This window comes from Chenopodium quinoa, unplaced genomic scaffold, assembly GCF_001683475.1.
Source record: "Chenopodium quinoa cultivar QQ74 unplaced genomic scaffold, ASM168347v1, whole genome shotgun sequence".
Classification (NCBI taxonomy): domain Eukaryota; kingdom Viridiplantae; phylum Streptophyta; class Magnoliopsida; order Caryophyllales; family Amaranthaceae; genus Chenopodium; species Chenopodium quinoa.
Genome location: NW_018742733.1, coordinates 2,664,290 through 2,688,240, shown reverse-complemented (window position 1 = coordinate 2,688,240; position 23,951 = coordinate 2,664,290). Strand labels below are relative to the sequence as shown.

The 23,951-nt window shown below is 32.5% G+C and overlaps 4 protein-coding genes across 4 annotated transcripts; 3 read left to right on the top strand and 1 right to left on the bottom strand.

The window, feature by feature from the left end:
* The first annotated feature begins 411 nt into the window (after positions 1-411).
* On the top strand, positions 412-4,289 carry LOC110723615 (protein FAR1-RELATED SEQUENCE 5-like). Its single transcript, XM_021902961.1, has 6 exons — positions 412-520; positions 1,073-1,392; positions 1,711-2,429; positions 2,771-3,251; positions 3,300-3,873; positions 4,174-4,289. Exons 1-6 carry the CDS (start codon positions 412-414, stop codon positions 4,287-4,289), a joined length of 2,319 nt encoding a protein of 772 aa, XP_021758653.1.
* Positions 4,290-9,038: 4,749 nt separating this feature from the next.
* Positions 9,039-11,473, bottom strand: LOC110723614 (FK506-binding protein 5-like). Its single transcript, XM_021902960.1, has 5 exons — positions 11,454-11,473; positions 11,094-11,270; positions 9,915-10,005; positions 9,749-9,822; positions 9,039-9,642 (listed from the first exon to the last, which is right to left on the bottom strand). The coding sequence occupies exons 1-5, from the start codon at positions 11,471-11,473 to the stop codon at positions 9,039-9,041; spliced, it is 966 nt and encodes a 321-aa protein (XP_021758652.1).
* Positions 11,474-13,610: 2,137 nt separating this feature from the next.
* LOC110723840 (reactive Intermediate Deaminase A, chloroplastic-like) lies at positions 13,611-16,582 on the top strand. Its single transcript, XM_021903230.1, has 6 exons — positions 13,611-13,878; positions 14,621-14,736; positions 14,837-14,881; positions 15,846-15,919; positions 16,010-16,059; positions 16,178-16,582. Exons 1-6 carry the CDS (start codon positions 13,698-13,700, stop codon positions 16,270-16,272), a joined length of 561 nt encoding a protein of 186 aa, XP_021758922.1. The 5' UTR covers positions 13,611-13,697; the 3' UTR covers positions 16,273-16,582.
* An 884-nt stretch (positions 16,583-17,466) lies between these two features.
* LOC110723839 lies at positions 17,467-22,658 on the top strand. Its single transcript, XM_021903229.1, has 5 exons — positions 17,467-18,145; positions 18,231-18,276; positions 18,913-19,021; positions 20,087-20,195; positions 21,166-22,658. Exons 3-5 carry the CDS (start codon positions 18,977-18,979, stop codon positions 21,378-21,380), a joined length of 369 nt encoding a protein of 122 aa, XP_021758921.1. The 5' UTR covers positions 17,467-18,145; positions 18,231-18,276; positions 18,913-18,976; the 3' UTR covers positions 21,381-22,658.
* Positions 22,659-23,951: the final 1,293 nt, after the last annotated feature.

The window sequence follows — 23,951 nt, the reverse complement described above, 5'->3', positions numbered from 1 at the left end:
AGATATGAATTTCTAGAGAGAGAATACAATATTATTTCGGGTGCCATTATTCCTACTTCTGCAGAAGTTCTATCAATTTTATAACAACTATCTTCAACATGCGTGGACCCGGCCTTTATTGAGGTCTGGGTTTTCGGGTATCCTCAGATCCTAGGGGTGCTGAAAAAAATCTTTCTAGGTTTGCTTTGTGTCTTCGTAACAAATGTCTATTGATCTGAAAGGCCTGACCCTGCAGCATGTTCATTACATCACACAGTCTCTGAAAATTGCCTCTAAACTTTTCCTTGGCAGCTGCTCTCGCTTCGTGGCTGAAGACGGTTGCGACGGGAAGAAGTGGCATTTGGAAGTGTTGCAATTCTAGGGAGAGAACTTCATTGATAGAGAGAGAATTTCAAGTTTTTGGAGAGAGAAATGGCTGCTCATGAATTTAAACATAATTTCGATCGTCGATTTGCCGGTGATGATGATCATGAGAATGATGATGGTGGTGAATTTCATGATATTGTAGTCAAAGGAAAAGGTAAATATATTTTTCTCATTGATTTTGTAATTTTATTGAATTTGATGAATGTAATTGGAAATTTTATTGAATTTTATGCAAATTATTAATTAATTGCTAAATATATATATATAAGTGAATTGAATCCTGACCTTGTTATTGTATTTATGTTAAATTTTAATCAATAATTATTGCATTAGTTTATGCTCTGTTATTTTTTGAATTATACAAAGGTTGAAGATGATGTTCATTCTAAATTGCATTTATGTTCATTCTGCTCTGGTTTTTTTTTTCATTAATTATACAATGGTTGAAGATGATGTTCATTCTAAATTGCAATTATGTACTTTTACTGAATTTCTTTTTTGTCCGTTTATAATAGTTACAATGTTCTTTATTGTATTACATTATGTACATTTGATTTAAACTTTATGTTCTGTATAATATTATACAATGAGCATTACATCAAAGTTATATTTATCTTTATTATAATATACATTTAATATAACTACAATATTCATTTATATTTAGGCTTCACAGAATCTACTAGTTCAGAGTTACTTTTTAGATAAGTGAAGTCTGATGAAGAAGCTTGTGAATTATACAATTCATATGCTTTTAAGCATGGATTCGGTACACGTAAAGGAGACAAAAAAACAAGGAATGATAAGACAGTAAGGCAGCGATTTTTAACATGTTCTTATGCTGGTTTCAAAAAAATAAAGAGTGATGTTTTGTACCAAAAAAGGGATTTTCGTACTGGTTGCAAAGCATACATCCAGTTTGATGTTGATAAGGAGTCTGGTTTATATTACGTGGTGAAACATGAAATGGAGCATAATCACAGTAGGGTTCCCGTTTCAAAGAGACATTTGATAAGATCTCACAGAAAGGTTAGTGAACATTATATATTATTTTAATGAACATAATTCATATATTAAATGAACATTTTGTAATTTTGCAATGTACATTCATTTCTTCTGCTCATTTTTATAATTCAGAATTAATGTACATATATATATATGGAAAAGAACATTATGGTTTTATTTCAATGTACAATGTGTAAAATGATAATGAATATGATTTTCTGTTGCTCATTTTTCTAATTCAGAATTAATGTACATGTATATATGACAAAGAACATTATGATTTGTTTCAATGTACATTACGTGAAACGATAATGAACATGTGTTAAAATATACTATATACAGGTTAGTAGTGATCAACTTGCCATGGTTACTAGTTTGTCTGAAAATGGTATACCTATTGCTGATGCATATCGTGTTATAAGGGATCAAGATGGCGGTGAAGCCAATCTTAGTTTTCTTCAAAGAGATCTTTATGTTGCTTTGAGTGGGGAAAAGAAAAAGAAGTTTGATGGTTGTGACACAAAACAATTGATTTCTTACTTTAAAGAAAGGAAGTCAAAGGAGTATGATTTTTACTATGATTTTGATGTTGATGAAAAAGGTCATCTACAGTCCTTTTTCTTTCGTGATAGTAGGATGAAAGTTGATTATGATGCATTTGGAGATCTTTTGGTACATGATACTACATATCGGACAAATAAATACGGTATGATGTGTGGTCCTTTTGTTGGCATGAATCACCATAACAAGAATGTCATGTTTGGTATTGGATTTGTGATCAATGAAAAGTGGGAGTCTTTTGAGTGGCTATTCAACACTTTTTTGAGATCAATGGGTGACAAACATCCAATCACTATAATGACCGACCAAGCTCAATCAATGGCTAAAGCCATTAGGATTGTATTTCCTAATAGTCGTCATCGATTATGTACTTGGCACATTGGAGAGAATGCTAAAAATAACATCAAGGGACTAAGAGCAAAGGAAGGTTTCAATGATTTATTTGATATTGTTTTGAAGTACACTGATACAATGGTTGAGTTTGAGCATTATTGGTCCAGGTAACCTTTAATATCTCACAATTTATAATTGCTCTAAAATAATATATGTTCTTTTCTAGTTAGACTCATGATCATTAATCATCACCATTATGTTCTTTATTGTCTACTTTTATGTTCTTTGTTAAATAACATATTTTCTCTTCATTGGTTAAGTGTGCTCTTTGATTAATTTGCACTGTTCTTTATATATTAATTTAAACATTTTTTTTCATTATATGTTCTTTCTTCTATATAAGATTATAATTATACCAATGTACTTCCTATTTAAATTGTCTGTTCTTTATGGTCCAATATTATGTTCATTTGCATTCATGATTATGTTCTTTGTTGTTAATATGCAGCATGCTTACCAAATACAAGTGCAATGATAACAACTGGCTCAACAACTTGCATAACATTCGGGAGATGTGGTGTCCTGCATATTCAAAAGACTATTTTAGTGGAGGAATTCTTTCTTCTCAAAGGAGTGAAACAACAAATAAATCTGTTTCACGTAGACTTCACTTCACCCATGGTTTATGTGATTTTTACAAGACTTTCATTGAGGTTGTTGAAGAGTGGAGGAGCAAAGAAAATGACCATGATTACGGTAGTATCACGGGAAACCGTCATCTGGTTTGGGCTGATGTTGGTCTATTGGAGCATGCTAGAAGAATTTACACCATTCAAATGTATCTTCAATTTGAAGATAACTTTGTAAATGGTGTTCCATGCACCGCTAGGGTTATTGCAATGCAGCCTCCTCTTTACGAGTATCATGTTGGACATCCCAAAAGGGACTTGATTGCACACACGGTAAATTTTGATGAGTCAGAGGTTACGGTTGATTGTACTTGTAAGTAATTTGGTGAAGTTGGGTTACTTTGCAAGCATACCCTTCGTGTTCTTCATCTCAACAATGTGACCTACATACCAAAAAGATATATCTTGAAAAGGTGGACTAAGGCAGATATGTGCACTAAGGTGGATGACCATGTTGTTGAAAAAGATGGTGTGACACCTTCAAGTGTTTGGAGACTACAATATGTAAGGACTTTCATTCGTTTAATTGATCGTGGACAACATGATTTAAGCACTTGTAATGTAATTGAAGAAGCTATTAATGAGTGTGCTAGTAGAATTGAAATATTGTTGAGAAAAGATGGAAATGAAGAGGGTCACGGGAAAGAAAATGATGATAACACAGATGCTCAAGCTGCTGCCCAATGCTTGGAAAGTGGTAATCTATTAGAGCCACAAGATGTGATTCAAGCTAATGTCGTTCAAGACTCACCAACATCTGCTGAAAAACCCATTGAAAATGAGAAGGAATGTATGGTAAAAGACCCCATTAGAAGGAGGAAGAAAGGACAAAAGAACATCCGACTTAAGAGCAAACAAGAAAAAATATGCAACAAGCTAAAAGGGCAGAAGATTAAGTCATGGAAGAAGAAAAATGCAAAGGGTGTGTCTATAATGAAAAAGAAAGCACAAGATACAATAAAGGTAAGTTATATTTGTAATGATGTTCTTTAATTTTATTCATAATGTTCTTTATATTTTTAATAAGGTTCCTTACATGTTCTTTATATTTTTAATAAGGTTGAAGATGAATGTTCATTTATGTTCTTTTACTCATTTTTTATTTTGTTTTTTAAAAAGTATGTTCCTTACATTTATATTTGTATTTTTTTTTGTTCTTTTCATTTACAATCTATGATATTTATAAAGTATTGATTTCTAATAATCTTCCTTACATGTGTAGGACTCTTTACAGCTCCTGAAGGAAATACATTGGCTCATTCTTCTTTGTTTGGTGGTTCAATTGAGTATTTTGAAGCTGATGAATATTTTGAAGTACATGTTACACCATTTACATAATAACAGGTAACAATTTTGTTACTAAATTTAATTATTTAATATTAAAATTTAAATTTCATTGGATCATTACTTATTTTTTTTATTTAATTTTTTTTGTAGGGTTTATATTCAACGTAATCAGGTTTGGAGAATACATTTCGTTAACCATTGTATTCATAATTCATTGATTCCTTCAAACAATACCTTTATTTTTCAAAGTATATTACCTTGAAATCTTGTAATAAATGACATTAGTCTTTCACGTAATTCAATATACAATTTTTGTTTGTTATATCTTTATTTTTTAAAATTTACCTATCACTGACTTTAATAATTATATAATTCATTTTATAATTGACCTTAAAATAGTATTATACATCAAAGAGAATTCTATGTGATTTCAAAAAACATTCTATAAAACATTATAATATTATCATACACTTAATATAAAGAAATATACTATTAAACCTCCTGTTATCATATAAACATAATGTTGTTTGACTCAAAATAACATACTGTATGAATCCAATGAACATAGAGTATGAAACAAAAGAACATAGTGTATGAATCAAAAGAACATGCTCTTTTGATATAAATATCATATGAAAACCTAATATGAATCCATCAACCATGGCTGTGTTTCTTAGCAAGAAAATATATCTCTGGTTTCATCTTGTTTTTTTCATGCATCATCAAGTCATATGCATATTGAGTCCTCAACTTCTTCATAGGATTTTCCTGCAAAAAAAATTAGAATAATACATAAAAGTTCACAATTCCAAAAAAGTAAATATTAACACATTATAATACTTACGTTATTGGCTTGTAACCCACAAGTCCACCTCTTTTTTCCGTAATAAGTTTCCATATGCCTCATTGTGTATATAGCACAATCGATCTTGTTTGTAGTTGTCTGCCACGACAATTTTAACAAATCAACAGAAAATTTTCGGACCCTCCCATGACTTTTCAACTTCTTTGTCTCAAGAAAAGTTGCATAAGCATTTAACTGCATGCAAAATATAAATTGTTAGGTATTTCATCAATGAACATTAAGTTTTTAGGAAAAGAACATTTTAACTTCTGAAAAAGAACATAGTCTTTTGTATAATATACAGACTACTTACTACTTTTTGTGGGTAATCCTTATATTTATCTTCAATATTCACACCTTCTTGAAGAGGAATATTGTCGATAATTTCCAAAGATTTACCCTTCATGTTGATGCAAAATATATAGAATTGGTCAGATTCATACACTGGAATGAAAATCTGCAAAATAATATACAAAAGATTTCGTTGAGAATTAAAGACCATTTAATTAAAATCAACAGAACATTCATATATTACAATACTAAAGAACATGTCCGAGATAGTAAAAGAAAATGAAGCTTACCAATTGAAATTGATTTGTCATTTCAATCTCTAATGCTTCCATGTAAAATTTGAGTATGTCAATGAATTGATTTAGCCTATGTTCATCAGTTATATCTTGACTACTGTCCTTATATCCATCATTCATGCACAAAAAATTCTGCCAACATATATATATATATATATATATATATATATATATATATATATATATATATATATATATATTAGAATGATAAAATTATGATCTAATTTTACCCCAATAGAAACAATACTTACAAATGCTTCAGTGGGAAAAAATATTCTGCTCTCGTTAAGTTCAGCATTTCTCCAGTTCATAACATTTGACCAAGCATCAACAAATTCATAGTACACATATACATCGTTCAAGAGTGTCTTGAACTGTTTGCGATTCAACATGACTTGCCCATCATCATATATTATATCACTATAAAAAAAATATTTAATAAATTTGGGATCGTAAAGTTGAATAAAATTAAAGTTTATTAAAAAGAATATGTAAATTAAACTTACTCAAGAGGAAGTTCAGGTGCAAGCGCAAATTCCTACATCATTTGTTTTTCTTCTTCTGAACCTTCCAACAAATGGGCATACTTGATCAAGAATGGAGACTTGAAGATCATTGACAATTTTCTTTTTTTCTTGACATTTTTTGGGGATTCATCACTATAAAAAAAACATGATTAATATATAATGAACATACTACTTACAAAAAGAATATAATCTAATGAATTGAAGAACATAGAATATATTATATATTTATAACTATTATACCTCTTTTTTCCATTTCCTCCTGTTTTATTTTTTTCTTCAACATCCTTGAACTTTTTCCTTCCTTGACTCTGATTGTCTTGATTCACTTTAAAACAATATATTAAATCAATAATTTTATAAACACTAATAAATATAAATCAAATTAAAAAAAAAAACTATAACAGATCATACCTCTCTAAATCTTTCACATCTGTTGTACTTTCAACACCACCTTCTTTTTTATCATCATCAATATTTTCTTCACTGGTTATTATGAAAGAACATGACATTATACAGAATATAACACCTTACTTATATAAAGAACATTTAGCATCTAATAAAGAACATTACATATTAGTCTAGAGAACAGTTTGTATTATACTAAAGAACATACTACAAACCATCAGAGAACATGACATTATTCAGACAAGATCATCCATATAAATATAAAAGAACACCTGATTTATATAAAGAACATTTAGCATCAAATAAAGAACATCATATATTAATCTAGAGAACATTTCATATTATACTAAAGAAAATAATACAAACTATCAAAGATTATAACATTATTTATCACACTAATAACTACACATATATTTATTACAGACCAAGACATATCAAATACAAACAAGAGGTCAATGGGTTACCCAATCTTTTCCACATCATTTTTTGTGTTTGTGAACACACTATCAACTGCATTATTTTCCAATTGTGCCTCCTTGAAGATTTTATCATAGTCCATAGCTTCAAACTCACTGTCTAAACTAAGTTTTAGAGTCAGATCAAATGGGAGTGTAGGCATCTCGTAAGTAGTGGGAGGCAACTCTTGGCTGAAAATGAGTGGGGTCAAACTTGGGGACTGAATCCCAGTGCTTAAGAATTGGTCCTGGTCTTGGGGATTGATTGGTTCCTGGTCTTGGGTATTGATTGGTTCCTGGTCTTGGGGATTGATTGGTTGTCTATCTTCAATAGTTTCGTTACTTTTCAGGACATTCATCACAACATCATCAATCATATTCCCAAACCAGTCTGCTCCAAAGAAGTCATTGTCTTGACTTAGAATTGAGCTCCCTTCTCCTCTTTGAAATTGAGTTTGTGGTTGAATTTCTTGGGGAATTCTATACCCAGAACACTTTGACCACATGGCTGCCACATTGTACATTGCATTTTTCTCAACCAATGGTGCAGTGTAGAATTTCTCACCCAACTTCAGTACATTAGAGAGGTTAACAAACCCCAATGCAATTCTTTCTGTTGCCTCACGCAACAATTGATTATATTCCTACAGATACAATAATAATAATATGACATTACAAGAAAGCATAAATTATAATGTTTAATAAAGAACATATTATTATACCATAATGATTATTATCTTTAGTACGGTAATTTTGACGTAAATAAATAAATATAATAAATCCAAATAACAAATTATTTCCTTCATAGTACCTGCATGTTAGTAGGGGAATTCAGATTTGTTTTGTCATGTTCCTGATGTTGTTCTTTTGTCTCATGTTGTTGATTGAAACCTTCTTCCTGATGCTGCTCTTTTGGACTGGGTTCTTGTTGTTTAGGTTCTTTAAGAAGCAAATTCTGATTTTCCACTGTCCATGGGACCTTGATCCTATCCAACATAATACCAAGCCCAATACCTGACTTCAACTCAAGTTTAATTCTATCTCTGATCTTCTTTCCTTTCCAAACCTTGAGGAGTGGAAAATCTCTTGGCTCATCGAAGGTTAACTTTTTCTTCAATCGATCAAAGTAACAAACCTGATTTTCAATCACAACTCCATCAACATAGTAAATTTTTTTTTTTTAAAAAAAAAATTACATTTAGCTTACAAAAAAGCATAATAAATAGTATTTTTACCATGAGAAAAAGGAAGTGGGCCAGGAAATAAATATCTTTTGGCATCACCTTTCCAGTAAGTTGTAGCCTCAATCAAGCTTTCAATGGTGTATTTACACCAATTAAAATGGGCTATTTTACTTGTGTCAATAGCAATGTTCAAAAACCTAAACAATTAATGCATATAATATTAGTTATTTGAAGTGACGATCATATTCACGAAATAACATAATATAATTTATTAATGAACATACAGTTTATAGTAAAAAAAAACATTTTGAATAACTAAAAAGAACATTAAAATGAGTAAAGAACATTCATTATAAAATAAGTGAAAATTCATTTTTTAAAAGCATTGTAATGAGAAATGTAAAGAACATTCAGTAGAAAAAAAAAGTACATTGAGTAGAAAATAAATGAACATCCATTATAAAGTAACAACTAATACCTGAAATAAGGTTGTGGGTTGGTTATGTGTTTGATGCAACAATTTACAGCCAGAACTAGGAAACTTCTCTTCCAATCATCAGTAAGAGGAGTTTCAACTTTGGATAATTGATTGCATATTGCGCCCAATGTAGGGATTCTACCCCCATGGTACCTCTTAAAACCTTCAAATACCTCCTTGAACATGGGATCATCAAGCTTAGCTTCCACAATATCTTCTCCTCCATATGGAATCCCATATACCAAATGTACATCCATAAGCGTTATATCAAGAGATCGATTCCTATCACACTTAATGTACATCTCATTCTCTTCAAACTCCTAAACTAACATAGCACAGAAATTTGGCTTGCCTTTTGGAAAATCAAGATCTAGGAATCCACCAAAACCCATATCCTTGATGGCTTGCAATTTATCTTGCTTCTCTTGCTCTTGCAAACTTCTGGTCAATATCATCAACGGCTGTACAGTTTGCCTAGTCTGCAAATTTCTTTGATTGGTATCTCCATCTTCACCTTGCTCATATTCCTCTTCCTCATCTTCATCTTGTTTTACTTCATCATCATTTGCAGCAACTATTTCCCTTCTTGCTCTCTTCGCCTTTGATTGCTTCACAATAGCAACCGGCTTTGGTGGTACCACAACTATTGATGATTCATTAATTGCTTGTGAAATAGATTGAGGAACACCTTTTTCAGGTGGTTCCCTTACCTCAAAGTACGGTTCACCCATTGGAGCCCTCCTCTTTTTTAGAACAATTTTTTTCTTATTTTTTTCTTTAGCCTTTTCATGAGCATCCATAAGAACTTTCTCAGATTCATGAGCTTCCACAAGAGTTGTCTCAAATAATTTTTCTTCAGCTTCTTTCTCATCATCATCAACCTCTACAGGAGCCTTGCCTTTTTTATTTCCTCCTTTTTTTGATCTAATTGTGCATGCAAATATGTAAATATGTTATTAATATATCATGAATATTAGTATAACAATAATGATACAACAATAAAAATAATTACAACATATTTGGTTCTCACCCTTTTTTTGATGCTATTTGCTTAAAGCCATAAGGTCTTATCTTCTTGGAAGCATCGTCACCTCCTTGTGTTGGCTGTGATTTTTTTCTATTTTCGGCTCCCTCATAAGTATAGTAATTGCATTCGACTCCTCTGGCTTGGTCACATTTTTTCCAGCTTCACCTACCGAGGGATGTTCACCTTCTTGTTGATCAATTAACTGTGTTATGCGAGGTTCATCTTTTGATTGTTCAAGTCCATGTGATTCTTCTCCAAATCTGAAGAGACACACATATATATATCATAATATCCAATATTAAAAGGCTAAAAAAATTAAAAAAAATCAGATTGTCATCTTTGTCAAATAACGTATAATGTGTAAAGGTTGCAATAAGTTTCAAATAGTAGTGTTAAATAGCTTTTGAAGCAACGAACACGAGCATTTAGCATGATATGCATCATGACCACTTTATCTTGGTAACTGGTTTAGCTAAGGTAGCAACAGTTTGTTACCTTTACTTTATTTTAACGAACTCTAGACTCCTAGTATCCTCCTTCTATTCCTCTTTCCCTTTTAACTCTATTGAATTCCCATTAACATTTTATATTAGCAATTGTCCCTAATACAGATTGGAGTCTATTAAAAACTTAATTACTCATAGTATATTGACTAGCTTAAAATACTAGTAAACCCCCATATACTCTATTACTCTAGAAGCAGGTACAATACTCTTTTCCACAAAATACTTGCTTAGTTGCTTTAGCATTCAAACAAATTCTATAAGGTCCCCATCAAAGTTTAGACTTTATTAATAGCATTTTTCTGTCCACATCATATTTCAATGTACATAGAATGAACAAAAAAGGTCCCCACTCCCCACTAGCTCACCACTAAAGGTGCTAACCATGCCATAAAATAGCAACACAGAACAAAAAATAGCAAGACAATAATTAATATATGACAGTTGACTTTTTAATCTAAGCAACCTCCTAACTATCTTTCTTTCTCACATAACAAATGAGGAATGTTTCATTAAAGAACATGAGTATTACATGCAAAGAACATGAGTATTATATGCAAAGAACATTATATAAATTTAACAAATACACAAGTATTATATTCATAAAATCAAGCAATAAGAATAAAGTACATTCTACCCATTTAAAAGGAACATCATGCGAATATATATAATGAACATGAGTTTTATATACAAAGAACATCAATACTTTATACTTCAACCATTATTATACACCTAACTTCAACCATTATTCAAATAAATATTGACATTCACAACAGATCCAAGATAAGAAAAGAACAAAAATGGTTTAAATTATATACATATAATATAATGTACTCCGTACTTACTTTGTGTTTTCCTCTTCAAGAATGCTTTCTTTTTCAATTTCTAGTGAAATTAATGGGTCCACAATAGCTTTTTCAACAATCTTTGCAACTTTATCACTTTTTTTCTTTTTTTCATTCTTCTTATATATTTTAATGGGTTGATTGCCTTCAATATCTCCATCTTCAACTTGTTTATCACTGTAGCACAAACAAATGAACCCAAAATCACAAAAAAATCAAACGAATTGCCAAAAAAAAATCGAAAATCAAACAACAAAAAAAGTAACAAAGTGTAACAAACAATTTCCGTATGAATTGCAAAAAAAAGAACCCAATCAAATTCCTAATTAAACACTTAGGCATTGCGAAAATTATACTTACATGCAATTTTTGTCCACCATATTCAAGAATTTTGGATTTAGAAGTACAAATTTCTTCAAAAAATGCTTAGGGTTTTGAAGTTGAAGTTTTTTTTTGAGTTTTTTTGGGTTTTTTTTTCAGCTTTTTAAGAGAGAAAATTTAGAGAGAGAAAAATATTTCTAGAGAGAGAAACTACTGTTTTGTCAATATTCTAGAGAAAGTATTATACTATAAAAAAATAATTTACTTTTTACTTTTTACCTCTTTATTTTTCGCGTTCTTTATAAACTAGAGCTATGTTCTTTAAACACTCATGTTCTTTTGTTTCATAGTATATGTTCTTTCCGCCTTTTTATTAATCAAAGTAGCAAAATACCTTCGCGTTTTATTTACAAACTGATGTCGTTTTGAATGGTAGGTACGGTACTTTGTACCGGCGCCTGCAGGGACCAAGCATTGTAGAGGACCAGACCAGCTCGTCGAAAAACTTAAATTTATGATGGAAACCCAGGATCGGTTCATATGCTCTACTAAATACAAGTATACTAAAATGGCTAAATTTAAGTCACGTAAGTTAAAAAAATTTAAAAACTGATCGAAAAAACTATACTAAAAACGGCCAAACAAAGAGATGGATAGTACATTGTACAAGTCTATAGTTGCTCACCGGCCAAGAAATGGATCCAAATAAAGTAAAATTGACATGATGAAATTGATACTTATTGTAATATTGTAGATGTTTAATGCGTAATCGACGTAACATTCAAATAATAATAATAAGTTAGTAGATCAAAGCATTGCTTTATATATAATCGCTTTCACTTATTCGTTTTATTTGTTGGTCGTGGGGTCTAATGCTATATCTAAGGACCATTCATTTATGGCGTACAAATAATAATGGTTTCCACATTTTTGTTATATATTTTGACTTTTTAGCAAGTATAATGTTACCAGCTACTGTGACAGTGACTATAATTTAATTGATTTCATACATTTAATAGCTATAACAACAATAAGTTTGGAGGGGTAGTACGGTAGTAACAATGTAAAAGACCACATACGTACTAAGTATATATTTTTTGCAATAATAATGTTTATTGTTGTAAAATAGGAAGTGTTTCAAGACTACAAAGAAGAATTGAACAAAGAATTATCAAAGGAAGACGATATGACGTGATACAAATTATTGACTAGCATAATCGTGATGCATGCTCAGATATATTCGCCGGCACGTTTTTTAAGGTTCACACACTATTCTCACACAAATGCATTTTTGGGTGAGAAGTTGGAATCATATACTCGTATGCTGATTTTATCAACCAAGAAATATATAATGGAAGATGGGAAAGCCAAGAGTCGAAGAATCCAAAGAAACAAAGCCTTAACTAGAAATTAAGGTGAGTTACAACCTCTTAAAACATCCCATTAATTGGGAGTTAAGAGGAGGTTACGAAACAGAAGAGGAAGAGAAAGACATAGAGCTCCAACAGTCACCAGGCACATATACGCGCCCGATCGAGTGACGAAAAATTGTTGGAAATGGTACAATCGCGTTCGGTTGGGCGGAGCTCGCCTGATCGGGATAACTTCTAGCTCATAATTCACTTACTATTGCACTCGGTCGGGTAGATGTGTTAAGGTTAACATTCCATTTTCTTCCTTTATTCCAACATTTACTAGATCTTATGATACAACATTTTCTACCATTTTGACTAATTAGGTACAAGTTAGGTCCCGCCCAAATTAAATTATTCACTAACAAAGTATTACTATTATTATTTTAATCATCTTTTAAACACACATCAGTAAAAGACAAATGAGACTTTTATTTAGAGACGAAAGAATTATCTAGTTCTTTCTGTAAAGATTATACTCATAATGTTTAATATTTCGAAAATAAAACACAAATTTAACAACATCCTACAATATATGACAATATTTTTCCGTACGTATAAATCATATATGCACTCCGTAATTCAATTTGTACAAAATTCCATTAAAAAAATGTACACATCTCATGAATATGTACTTGGGCTAAGACCAATTTCCTACACCATATCAAAGTATGCATAAAAAGTTGAAGGTGTAGTAGCCTAGTAGGTCCATATACATAACATAATCAATGGACCAACATCATAAAACCAACCAGCCCAAAAATAAGCAACCAAATAAAACAATGAAAGAAAAGAAAGATTGTACAGTGTACAGTCACTTTAACAACTTCACCCAGAAATTTAGAGGAGAGAGAAAGAGACTTGTATAACAATGGCGTGGTGCGCAGCTAGAACCTTCCAATTGCCGGCGATTGACGCCGGAGCACTTCGCGTTAAAGGCCAATTAGCCGCCGGATTAGGCTGCGTTTCTTTCGTCGGCTCCAATTTATGGCGCTCTTCTTCTACCTCTCGCTCTAAACCCTTTGCTTGTCGTGCTGTTTCTACTGATGCCAGTATTCCCTCTCCTCCTCCTTTATATTAGTTACTTGTATTTTTATTGGTTTCTGGGTTTGGTGTTATTTTTATGCTTGTTCGAATGTTGAATTGAATTTGGATTAAAATGTGGTATTGAAATTTGATGTTTTTGGGGTTGAATTGGTGATATTGTTTTGTTAATTTGTATTTGGAAAAGGGTGAGTAATACTTAATTCAAGAGGAAGACATTGTTTTAATGTTGGGAAAGTATTTTCTGTTTGAAATTGGTTGTAGTTTTGAGCAATGAGCATGTGGAGAGCTCGGGCCGTAAATGTCGAATTACTTGATTAATTCATTTTTGAGGCAGTTTGCAACTTCAACTATGCATAATGTATCAAAAAATTTGAACCTTGAAACATTTGTCCACTTAGGCCATTAATTTCTATCATGCTATTAGATAGAAAAGACTCAATATTGAAAATTGAATTTCTTTCAATATGATGGATATTGAACGCCTTTGCAATTAATCCAAGTTTTTGACTAGTTGAGGCTCATATTACATTGGGTGGTTAGAGAATAAGGGGAAATGGAACTGACCTTTATTATCTAATAAACAAGAAATAGAAATTGAGTGGATGATGGCTTCCTCTTATCGAGTAGGCTCAAGGAGGAGTTGGCTTTAGACTTTCTAAATACGCGTTTATATGAATTGTGAATTTGTGATCACATTTTCTTAACTAGTGATAATTTATGAGTGTGTTATCATTTCCGCGTATGTAGGTTTAAAGGAAGTTGTTCAAACAGACAAGGCTCCTGCGGCATTGGGACCATATTCTCAAGCCATTAAAGCAAACAACATGCTCTTTGTATCTGGTGTTCTGGGTCTTGTGCCTGAGGTTTGAGTTTCAAATCTGATTATTTCAAGCTAATTTTGTCAGTTTGTGTTCTTGAAATTGTTCTTGCTTACTAATGTAAACAATACATGTTTGAATGCAGACGGGAAAGTTTGTATCAGAAAATGTGGAGGAACAAACTGAGCAGGTAATGAAATTTTTTGCAAACTGACACGGTAACTTAAAGATTTGTTATAGCTCTACTATCAGGAAATCATTCTTTTGTACAAGTATGCTGGGTATCTAAAAGTCTTGTAATTGTGAAGGACCAGTGATGACTCAATCACTGGATAGTAGATGGACGGAATGACGGATTTATGAGTGTAATTATATATTTATATACATTTAATAAAAGAAGTTTTGCCTTGACGAGCTTGTTAATGCATCTCCTTTTTCGCTGCTAACTACTCTACTTGTGCAGCATTCTTTTGGTTAGGATGGGAGACTGGGAGGTGGGGTACTGTTTGCCAAAGAAAAGTTCTTTAAACTATCTTGTGCTGATAATATATGCCAAAGTAAAGGCATATCTCAATGCTCTAGAACGGGTCATTTGCTTATTCCTATTAATCAATATTAGCTAAGACAAATATGATGCTCAATGAGTCAAACTGTCAAAGTGCCCATATTAAATTGGCTTCAGTGGCTGAGTAGTATCAATTTATCAAATGCTTGTCACTTGTCTGCATTGTAAACCCAAATTTTGTTTTTCTGTGCTCAATGAAATGCCTAAAACTGTAGCAAACTGCTGGTTCAAAAATACTGCTTTTGATGTGAATAAGTTGGTCGGCTTTCATTTGCCATGAAGATAAACATGTTCCTTTTACTAACTGTAGTTTGATGTATGCAAGTGAGCTATTTGCAAATTGCCAATTATTGCCAAACATGCATTTAGATTATCATTTTGAATGAACTTTTAGGCATTCTACAATTATTGTAGACCTCTAGTGTTCTTGCTTCCAGCACAGTATCGAGGTAGGGGCAGTATATGGTTCGTGAGTTTGGCATATCTAGACTTTCAACTTTTATTTCACTTAGTTCTTTTAAAAAAAATCTCATATTTTGGGCCCTAAAGTGATAGAGGTGTTAATAATTCAAGTCATCTTACATTTCAGGTTCTCAAAAACATGGGTGAAATTTTGAAAGCTAGTGGGGCAAGCTACTCTTCTGTAGTCAAAACAACCATCATGTAAGTGCATTTGCTTCTCAAATTTCCTTCTTGAAATTCTAAGAAGCCATGTAATCTGAGCTTTACTGATTTGTTTCATCTAAATCTTAGGTTGGCAGACTTGAAAGACTTCAAGAAAGTGAATGAGATATATGCTAAGTGTGAGTGAATTTGTATCCCTTAACCTATTGTTCATTGCAGAATTTTATTACTCGTGGTATACAATTCAAAAAGGAGTTTTAAATTTTTATGGATTGTAATTTTATTTTGTTCTTGCAGATTTTTCATCTGTACCTCCAGCTCGATCTACTTACCAGGTTGCAGCATTGCCTTTGGATGCCAGGATTGAGATTGAGTGCATTGCTGCACTATAGGTTATGTCTGACTTTGATTTCTTTATGAAGATCAATAAAGCTATCATGGCTGTGCAGCAATTTCGTCTTTGAGCATCCTATTCCTACTACGGAGTATGTTTGCTTTAGTTTTCTTTGACTTGCTGCTGGATGTACATGATTTATGCTCTCTACTCATTGTATGATTCTGTAGACATTGTTAAGACTTTATGTCGAAATTTGACCCTTGAGCATATTGAATATTACAGTGAGGGTGCTATTGGATTCATGTTTCCATCCCATTTCTTATTTTAGGGAGTTCAATAAAGAATCTGTTGATAAGTTGGCTAAATCTGTGATCAATAATTTGTTGGAACCTATCTGTTCCTTAGGCCTTGGGGTTTCGGGTTTCCCCACCAGATTTTGAAACAAGTTAAACCGATTCAGCCTCCTTTAGAAGACTACACCTTGGCTTTTATGTATATTCTTGGTAAGTGGCAGATTATTATGTGCTCCTGGAGTCCTGGGTTCATGTTCACTAACCTGGTGTGTATGTATCGCACCGGTGCTTGAGGTAACATGTTCATTGAGCAATGAAAGTAGCATGGATTGGTACCTAATCAGCATATGATGGTTGGTATCTGCAACCAGAATTAGCGGTCTGTTTATGCATTTGCTGATTTTGAACAATCTAGTAGTAGCATTGGAACGACACAACAAAGTATCTATTGTAGATTGATTTTGATAATGTCTGGAAAACCGATTCCTATTCTCAAATTAGTCCACTACAAAGCTATGAATCTGTCATCGAATGAGTCATAGGCCCTAACTAATACTCCGTATAAGTGCAAGCAACATCAACCATGATCAGAATATAACAAACAGCTTCAGCTCAAGCAACACAATAATCCACCATTCGAGGGGATAGAGGAGGAGAACAAGATATATCTTAATAATCTTATGGCCTTTGTAATCTTTCATTCAGCTTGCAATGAGTTAAAACCAGTATGATATAAATATTCTATCACTTGTTTGCGGATGTTTTTACAATAAACCGTAGTCATCCTTAAAATGACTATTGCTATACTTAATTTTCATTGGTTGATTTATTATTTATTTATTTATGTCAAACTTGTTAAAATGATTATTTTTTTTAAAATTCATTTTTCTCGAAATTCTTTTTAAAAACTATTGATTTCCTTTCTTATTTTTTCTTTTCTTTTTTTTTTTTTTTTTTTTACACATTTACATGGGAGGCAATCCTATATCCATTATAAAAACTTTTGATATAATATATTTGGTGACCATTTTTTTATAAAAAAATTAAGGTTAAAACATGAAAGTAATTTTATTTAACATTAATAATTTATTTCTTACTCCGTAATTCGGTAATTTATTATACACATGAACCCATTTCTTTTTTATTTATCTTGGATTAGGCACACCAACTTTTTTGCAAAATAATTTCTGTGCATTTGGATATGAAAATTTAAGTAAAAGAAAATATTCTTTTCTTCCTTCGTCAACCTTTCCTCAAATGGTAGAATAGTGGGATCCAATCAGACAGCCTACAACTTAAAAATGGCGATTTCTTAAATTAAATTTAGAAACCCAGATAACTTTCTTCTATACGAAACGTTTCCCAACAAATCGGTGCAAATTTCAAACTTGCTACAGTATTGGTTTCTTTAGTTTACATGCCTGGCATTGAATTACAGTATGCTGCCATGTTCAATTCTCTTGAAGTATATTCGTCTGATTTCGATATTGCCTTGTAATCCTTTGTTCTTGTTTATCCTATGCCTTTACTTTACATTCGTATGAACTCTGATGTGTGATGTGTAAATAGTGTTTTGTTTAATATTGGTTCTGTAATATGGAAGGTATCATTGGTCTGATAACAGATGTCTGTTGGGTAAGTTTCGATCCATGGACAGCTTTATTGTCTTGGCATACTGCTCGGAGTGTTTACAGATTTCACACTACTCATATTTTTGCAGATATGTCATGGATCATGATAGTAAAAAGGCTCCTGAATTAAGACAGGTGAGACTCTTGATCGGTTTTAATACCAGTAGAATTTTTCAAGGGCTAAGTGTCTAGCTAATTTCTATAAGTTGTTAGATTGATTAGAATGATGAAATATATAAATGGTGTGTATCTGCATTTTATATGATTCTTCTTCGTTTCATCATCTAACCTTTCTGTTTCTATTGATTGTTGAAGTTGTATGTGCCTATGTGGTAGTATGTCACATCCATATGAGGGAAGAAAATATGAGTTGAGGCTAAATTGTTTGTGGACTTCTAACAAATAAATTATATTATGCACAGTATAAAAGATTTGGCTGCCTTTGTTAAAATGATAACAATCGAATTCTGGGAATATCTGGCTTTTTTCCTCACGTACTCCTTTGTTATTTGCACAATGTGATCGCTGCATTTGGGACAATATGTTCTTGCTAAAGAATCTATTTGTTAGTTTTGAAATTGATCTCTGTAAAGTAAATCACTTCCCATCAAACAGAACATGTGAGATAACTATTTATTATTGGATACTTGGATGTTATATAAAAAAAAAATCTGTTGAATTCTTGACTTCTTGTATAGATAGTTTGTTTCTTTCTTTCATATTCTCTTTAACTAAACAGGAAAAATAATTATCTGTGGTTATTTTTGTAAGGTTATAGCTGCTACTGTGTCTAGCGATCCTGTGAAATACTCTGAAGCTTTTCTTGGGAAAACTAATGAAGAATATTGCGCATGGATTCTTGATTCAGAGAAATGGGGAGGTTTGTTATAACTCCTTTTATTCATCTTAAAAATTTGAAAGAGTGATATTTTTTAGTTCTGGTGGAACTTTTATATTTATAATTGTGACTCGTTGAAGTAAGCCAAGTGGTTCTCATCCTTTATCTGCTGAAGTTGCTGTATGTGGTCGCATGCATGTGATTCCAAAGTATTAACTTAATACTCTAATAGAAATTAGTAAGTGAACTCTTAATAGCCTTCTTCTGATGTATTAGGCATGGTGGCTTGACCTGACCAAGAACAAGTAATGTAATTTAGTTTACTCAATACTGGAATATAATAATGACGTTCACTTTATTAGGTCAATTAAGTTCAATGTGTCCTGTCAAAGCATGATGTGTAACAGACCTGCTGTATATGGGCCTTATTGAACTAATTAATCTAAAGCACATAGCCATGGCAAAACTGAATCATTTTTAACTCACTGTACTAAAATTGAAGTAGTCTCACATGTCCATATAGATACAAATTCTTCTCTATCATATTCCGGTTTCTTAATCCAACCTTTTCACGATGTTTGAAAAGAATTGAAAGTACAACCCATCTGCTGATTGTTAAGTAGGCATTAGATCATCTAACTTAAGGAAATACCTTTTGGAGCTAGGAAATAGGAGTATAGGACTGGCTTGTGGACTCCCTGCTGCTGGAAGAAGAACTAAATTTTATGAGGCTATTACTAGGAATGACTATGAAGGAGCTCTAGTTGAGAATGTAGCTGTGGTTCTTTTGATTTTAATATTAATATATAATTCTACGTATAGGGTCTAAAATGGTGGAGCTATCTGACTTCGTGACTGCAATTCGGGCTCCATTTAGCGCTCTTTCTCTCTTCTTTGTCCTGAATTCGGGCTCCATTAATTTATAATGTTATATGGCTCTTCTTCGTTTAATCATCTAGCCTTTCTATTGCAATTATTAGCTAGCTGTTTATAGGATTTTGTTTATGTTGTATTCTTGGCTTCTTGTATATATAGTCTGTTTTTTTCTTTCTTTCTTATTCTCTTCACTAAATAGAAAAAATAATTATCTGTTGTTATTTTTGGAAGGTTATAGCTGCTACTGTGTCTAGCGATCCAATGAAATACTCTGAAGCTTTTCTTGGGAAAACTAATGAAGAATATTGCGCATGGATTCTTGATTTGGAGAAATGGGGAGGTTTGTTATTACTCTCGTCTTTAATATTTGAAAGAGTGTTATTGTTTAGTTCTGGTGGAACTTTTTATTCATAATTGTGATTCGTTGAAGTAAGCCTGGTGGTTCTCATCATTTATCTGCTGAAGTTGCTGTATGTGGTTGCATGTGATTGCAAAGTCTTTACCTAATACTCTTACAGAGATTAGAAAGTGAACTCTTTATAGCCTTCTTCTGATGTATTAGCCAAGGTGACTTGACCTGACCAAGAACAAGTAATGTAATTTAGTTTACCCAATGCGTATTAGCAAAATAATGAAGTTCACTTTGTTAGGTCACTTAAGTTCCAAGTATCCTGTCAAAGCGTGATGTGTAACAGACCTTCTGTATATGGACCGTATTGAACTAATTCATCTTAAGCATGTAGCCATGGCAAAGCTGAATTATTTTTAACTCCCTATACTTCAATTGCAAGCGGTCTCACGTGTCCATATAAATACAAATTCCTCTCTATCATAATTCCTCTCTGTATGTGGAGGACTTAGGGGGAATGGCATTGCCTAGACAAGTGCCTAAGAATAAAGCTTAAGCTGGCTTGCTTTAGCTTGTAGTGTAGCTGCTTTTATTTTTCTGTTTTGCTTGTTTTTTCTTTTCTAGTTTGTAGCTTTCTCCTCCTTTTTGGGGCTTGCCCCTTGTGATCACCAAAAAAAAAATATTCCAGTTTTTTAATCCAACCTTTTCACCAATGTTGAAAAGAATTGAAAGTACAGCCCATCCGCTGATTGTTAAGTAGGCACTAGATCATGTAACTTAAGGAAAGACCTTTTGGAGCTAGGAAATAGGACTGTGGCTTGAGGACTCCCTGCTGTTGGAAGAAGAATTAAATTTTATTAGGCTATTACTAGCAATGAACCAATGAGTATGAAGGAGCTCTAGTTGCGAATGTAGTTGTAGTTCTTTAGATTTTAATATTGATGTATATTTCTACGTATAGGGTCTACAATGGTGGAGCTATCTGACTTCCTGACTGCAATTTGGGCTCCATTAAGCGCTCTTTCTCTCTTCATTGTCCTGAATTCTTTAAACCTTGTTTTATCAAGTAACACCAATCATTGTAATGTCCAGACACCATTTGGCTCCATTTTTTGCACCAGAACAAATGTTGCACCATGGCTCATGTTTTCCACTTCTGCAATTATTTTTAGCTGACACCTTTCGAAAGATCAGCTGACTTTTACAACTGTGCGTTATTTGCTTGAACACTGCTAGATGCACAAGTTCCTTTTGAAATAAATGCTTCCATTGCTCTCTTATTGGTCAACCATCTGGGCATTGGTTACTTGCCAATTTTAACTGTTGCAAATTCTGGCTCCAATCTAATTCTGTTGCTCTAACAGTCTAACAAAAAGAAAAGAAAAGTAATACTACTACTACATTCTATAATAACTGTGTCAGATGTGAGTCTGGTTTTGGTCATTTGCTAAGCTTAGACTTTTGCTATTTTTATCTAATATATAATATTCCATGCTTCTTAAACATTCATCTATGTTGCAGTTTAGAACTTTAGGTCCTGATTAGATATGTCAGAACTCAGATTACATATCTCTCGTATATACTACTAGTATAAGACTAGTGAATTTATGTGCTATAGTTGAGTAAATTTTGAAACCAGTATATCTGTATATGTCAACAAAGATGAGGTATGTAATTAATAAGAATGTTTGCTTTTACAATTGGAAAATCTATACTTAGTATTTAAAAACAAAAACCATCATCCCTATAATGCCACATGTACATTTCATTTTTTTTCTCTACAATGCCACATGTCACTTCATTTAATCTTTCTTTTTTTAATCCCTTTTTTCATATGAAAAAAAAAACTTTAATTCAATACATGTATAAATTATTGAATGTTATTTGGTTCACTTTCCTCCAGATTAATTTCAATTACAATTGCATTCAATTTTTACTTCTTCTTCTCCTTTATAAACTATTCATTTGACAATATAAATGTATTAAAAAATAATTATTTATATATTATACCTATAAATAAACCGTGCATTGCACGGGCCAGAAGGCTAGTTTGATTTAAATAATCCAACCTTTGACGTATTTATTTTTAATAATCCAACCTTTTGATTATTCCACAATAATCCAAGCTTTAGGGGGTGTCTTATTTTATTAGGCCAAAATGACCTTCTACCTGTTCTTTAGGTAATTTTTTTTTTCTTCCAATTTTTTAACCAAAAAAAAATTTAAAAAAAAAAACCCAAATCACAGCCACCGACCTTCCCCTTCATCTTCTCCGACCACCCGCACCCGATCCGCACATCTCTTCCCCTCACCCCAATGCAAGTGTTCATGGATTTCTTTCTTTAAAGTATAGCCATTAATTGATTACTTCTATAAAAATTCCCAATATAACCCAAATTTCTTCTCTCCCATAATAACCAACCTTCAAGTCATTTTTCTCAAGATTCAATTTTTCAAAAAACCAACGAACCAAGGTCACTCCTTGGTATTTCAAATCAAGCTAGCAAATTGGGCTTTCAAATTGAAATAAACAACCCCAATTACAAATAATAAACATAAATAAAAAATAAAAATCAATCTTGGCTTCAGATTTCTGCAACTTCTTGTCTCAACCCAGAAGAGCAAAAATCACACAAAACCTAAAAATTGACAATCGAGAAGGGGGGGAAAAGGGAAAGGGCGAGGTTTCTTGGTGTCAAGGGAGGGTGCGCAGCGTTTCGAGGGTGAGATACGCGTGGATGGGGTGGCTGAGATAAGCCTTTTGAAAGGGTGGCCGGAATTCGAGAAGGGGAGGGGAAAGGAAAGTGGTTTGGAGGTGTTTGGGAAAGGAATGAGGAAGGGGAAGTGGTAAAGGGAGGTTGGCAGGGAAGGGGCAGCCGGAAAGGGCAGTAGGGGTGGGGAGGGGAGCTCACCGGAAATGGGAGCAAGGTCTGAATTCATGGAGGGGTGAAGGGAAGAAGAAGAATGGGAAAAAAGGAATTATTTTATTTTAATTTAAGTTTTTTTTTTAAATTTATTTTTTTTGGACAAATAAAAACACAACATGTGGCAGGTGACCTGCTGTTTTAGGCTAGGTGACCTGTTTGGCCTAATAAAATAGAACACCCCCCAAAGCTTGGATTATTATAGAATAATCAAAAGGTTGGATTATTATAAATAAATACGTCAAAGATTGGATTATTTAAATCAAATTTTCCTTTACAATTTGTGTTCCAAGGGGAGTCTTGTAATGATCATGATTGAACTGTTGATACGTAAAAAAATTAATGATTATGAAGGGAATATTTTTCACGAGGATTGGCTTTTTCTTCACACTAACTTATGAATCTGGGATGAGTATCTAAAATCTTATGAAAGGTTTCTCTGGTGAGTGGGGAGAGTACTCCAGCATTAACTATAATTCCACCCGAGATTGAATCTGGAACTGTGCCTTTATAGACTTAAACGAGTGAGCTTACCCGGGCATTTCATGTAATTCGCCTTTCTAATTAAAAATTTGACTGTTTATTTCTTTTGCATTAGAGTAGAATTGATGGAAAGTCACTCAGTAACTTACTCAATTGACAAATTGTAGGTCTCGTTGCATAGAAGGTCTGTATATTTCAATACTTCATTACTTCGTATATTAAACTTCTTCAATAGATGGAATATGATCCACCATAATCTAATAGTGGACTACTTTATGTGCTCTATATCTATTCTAGGGCTTTTCCATAAACTGGTTATCTTGTTTTTTCCAACCTATTT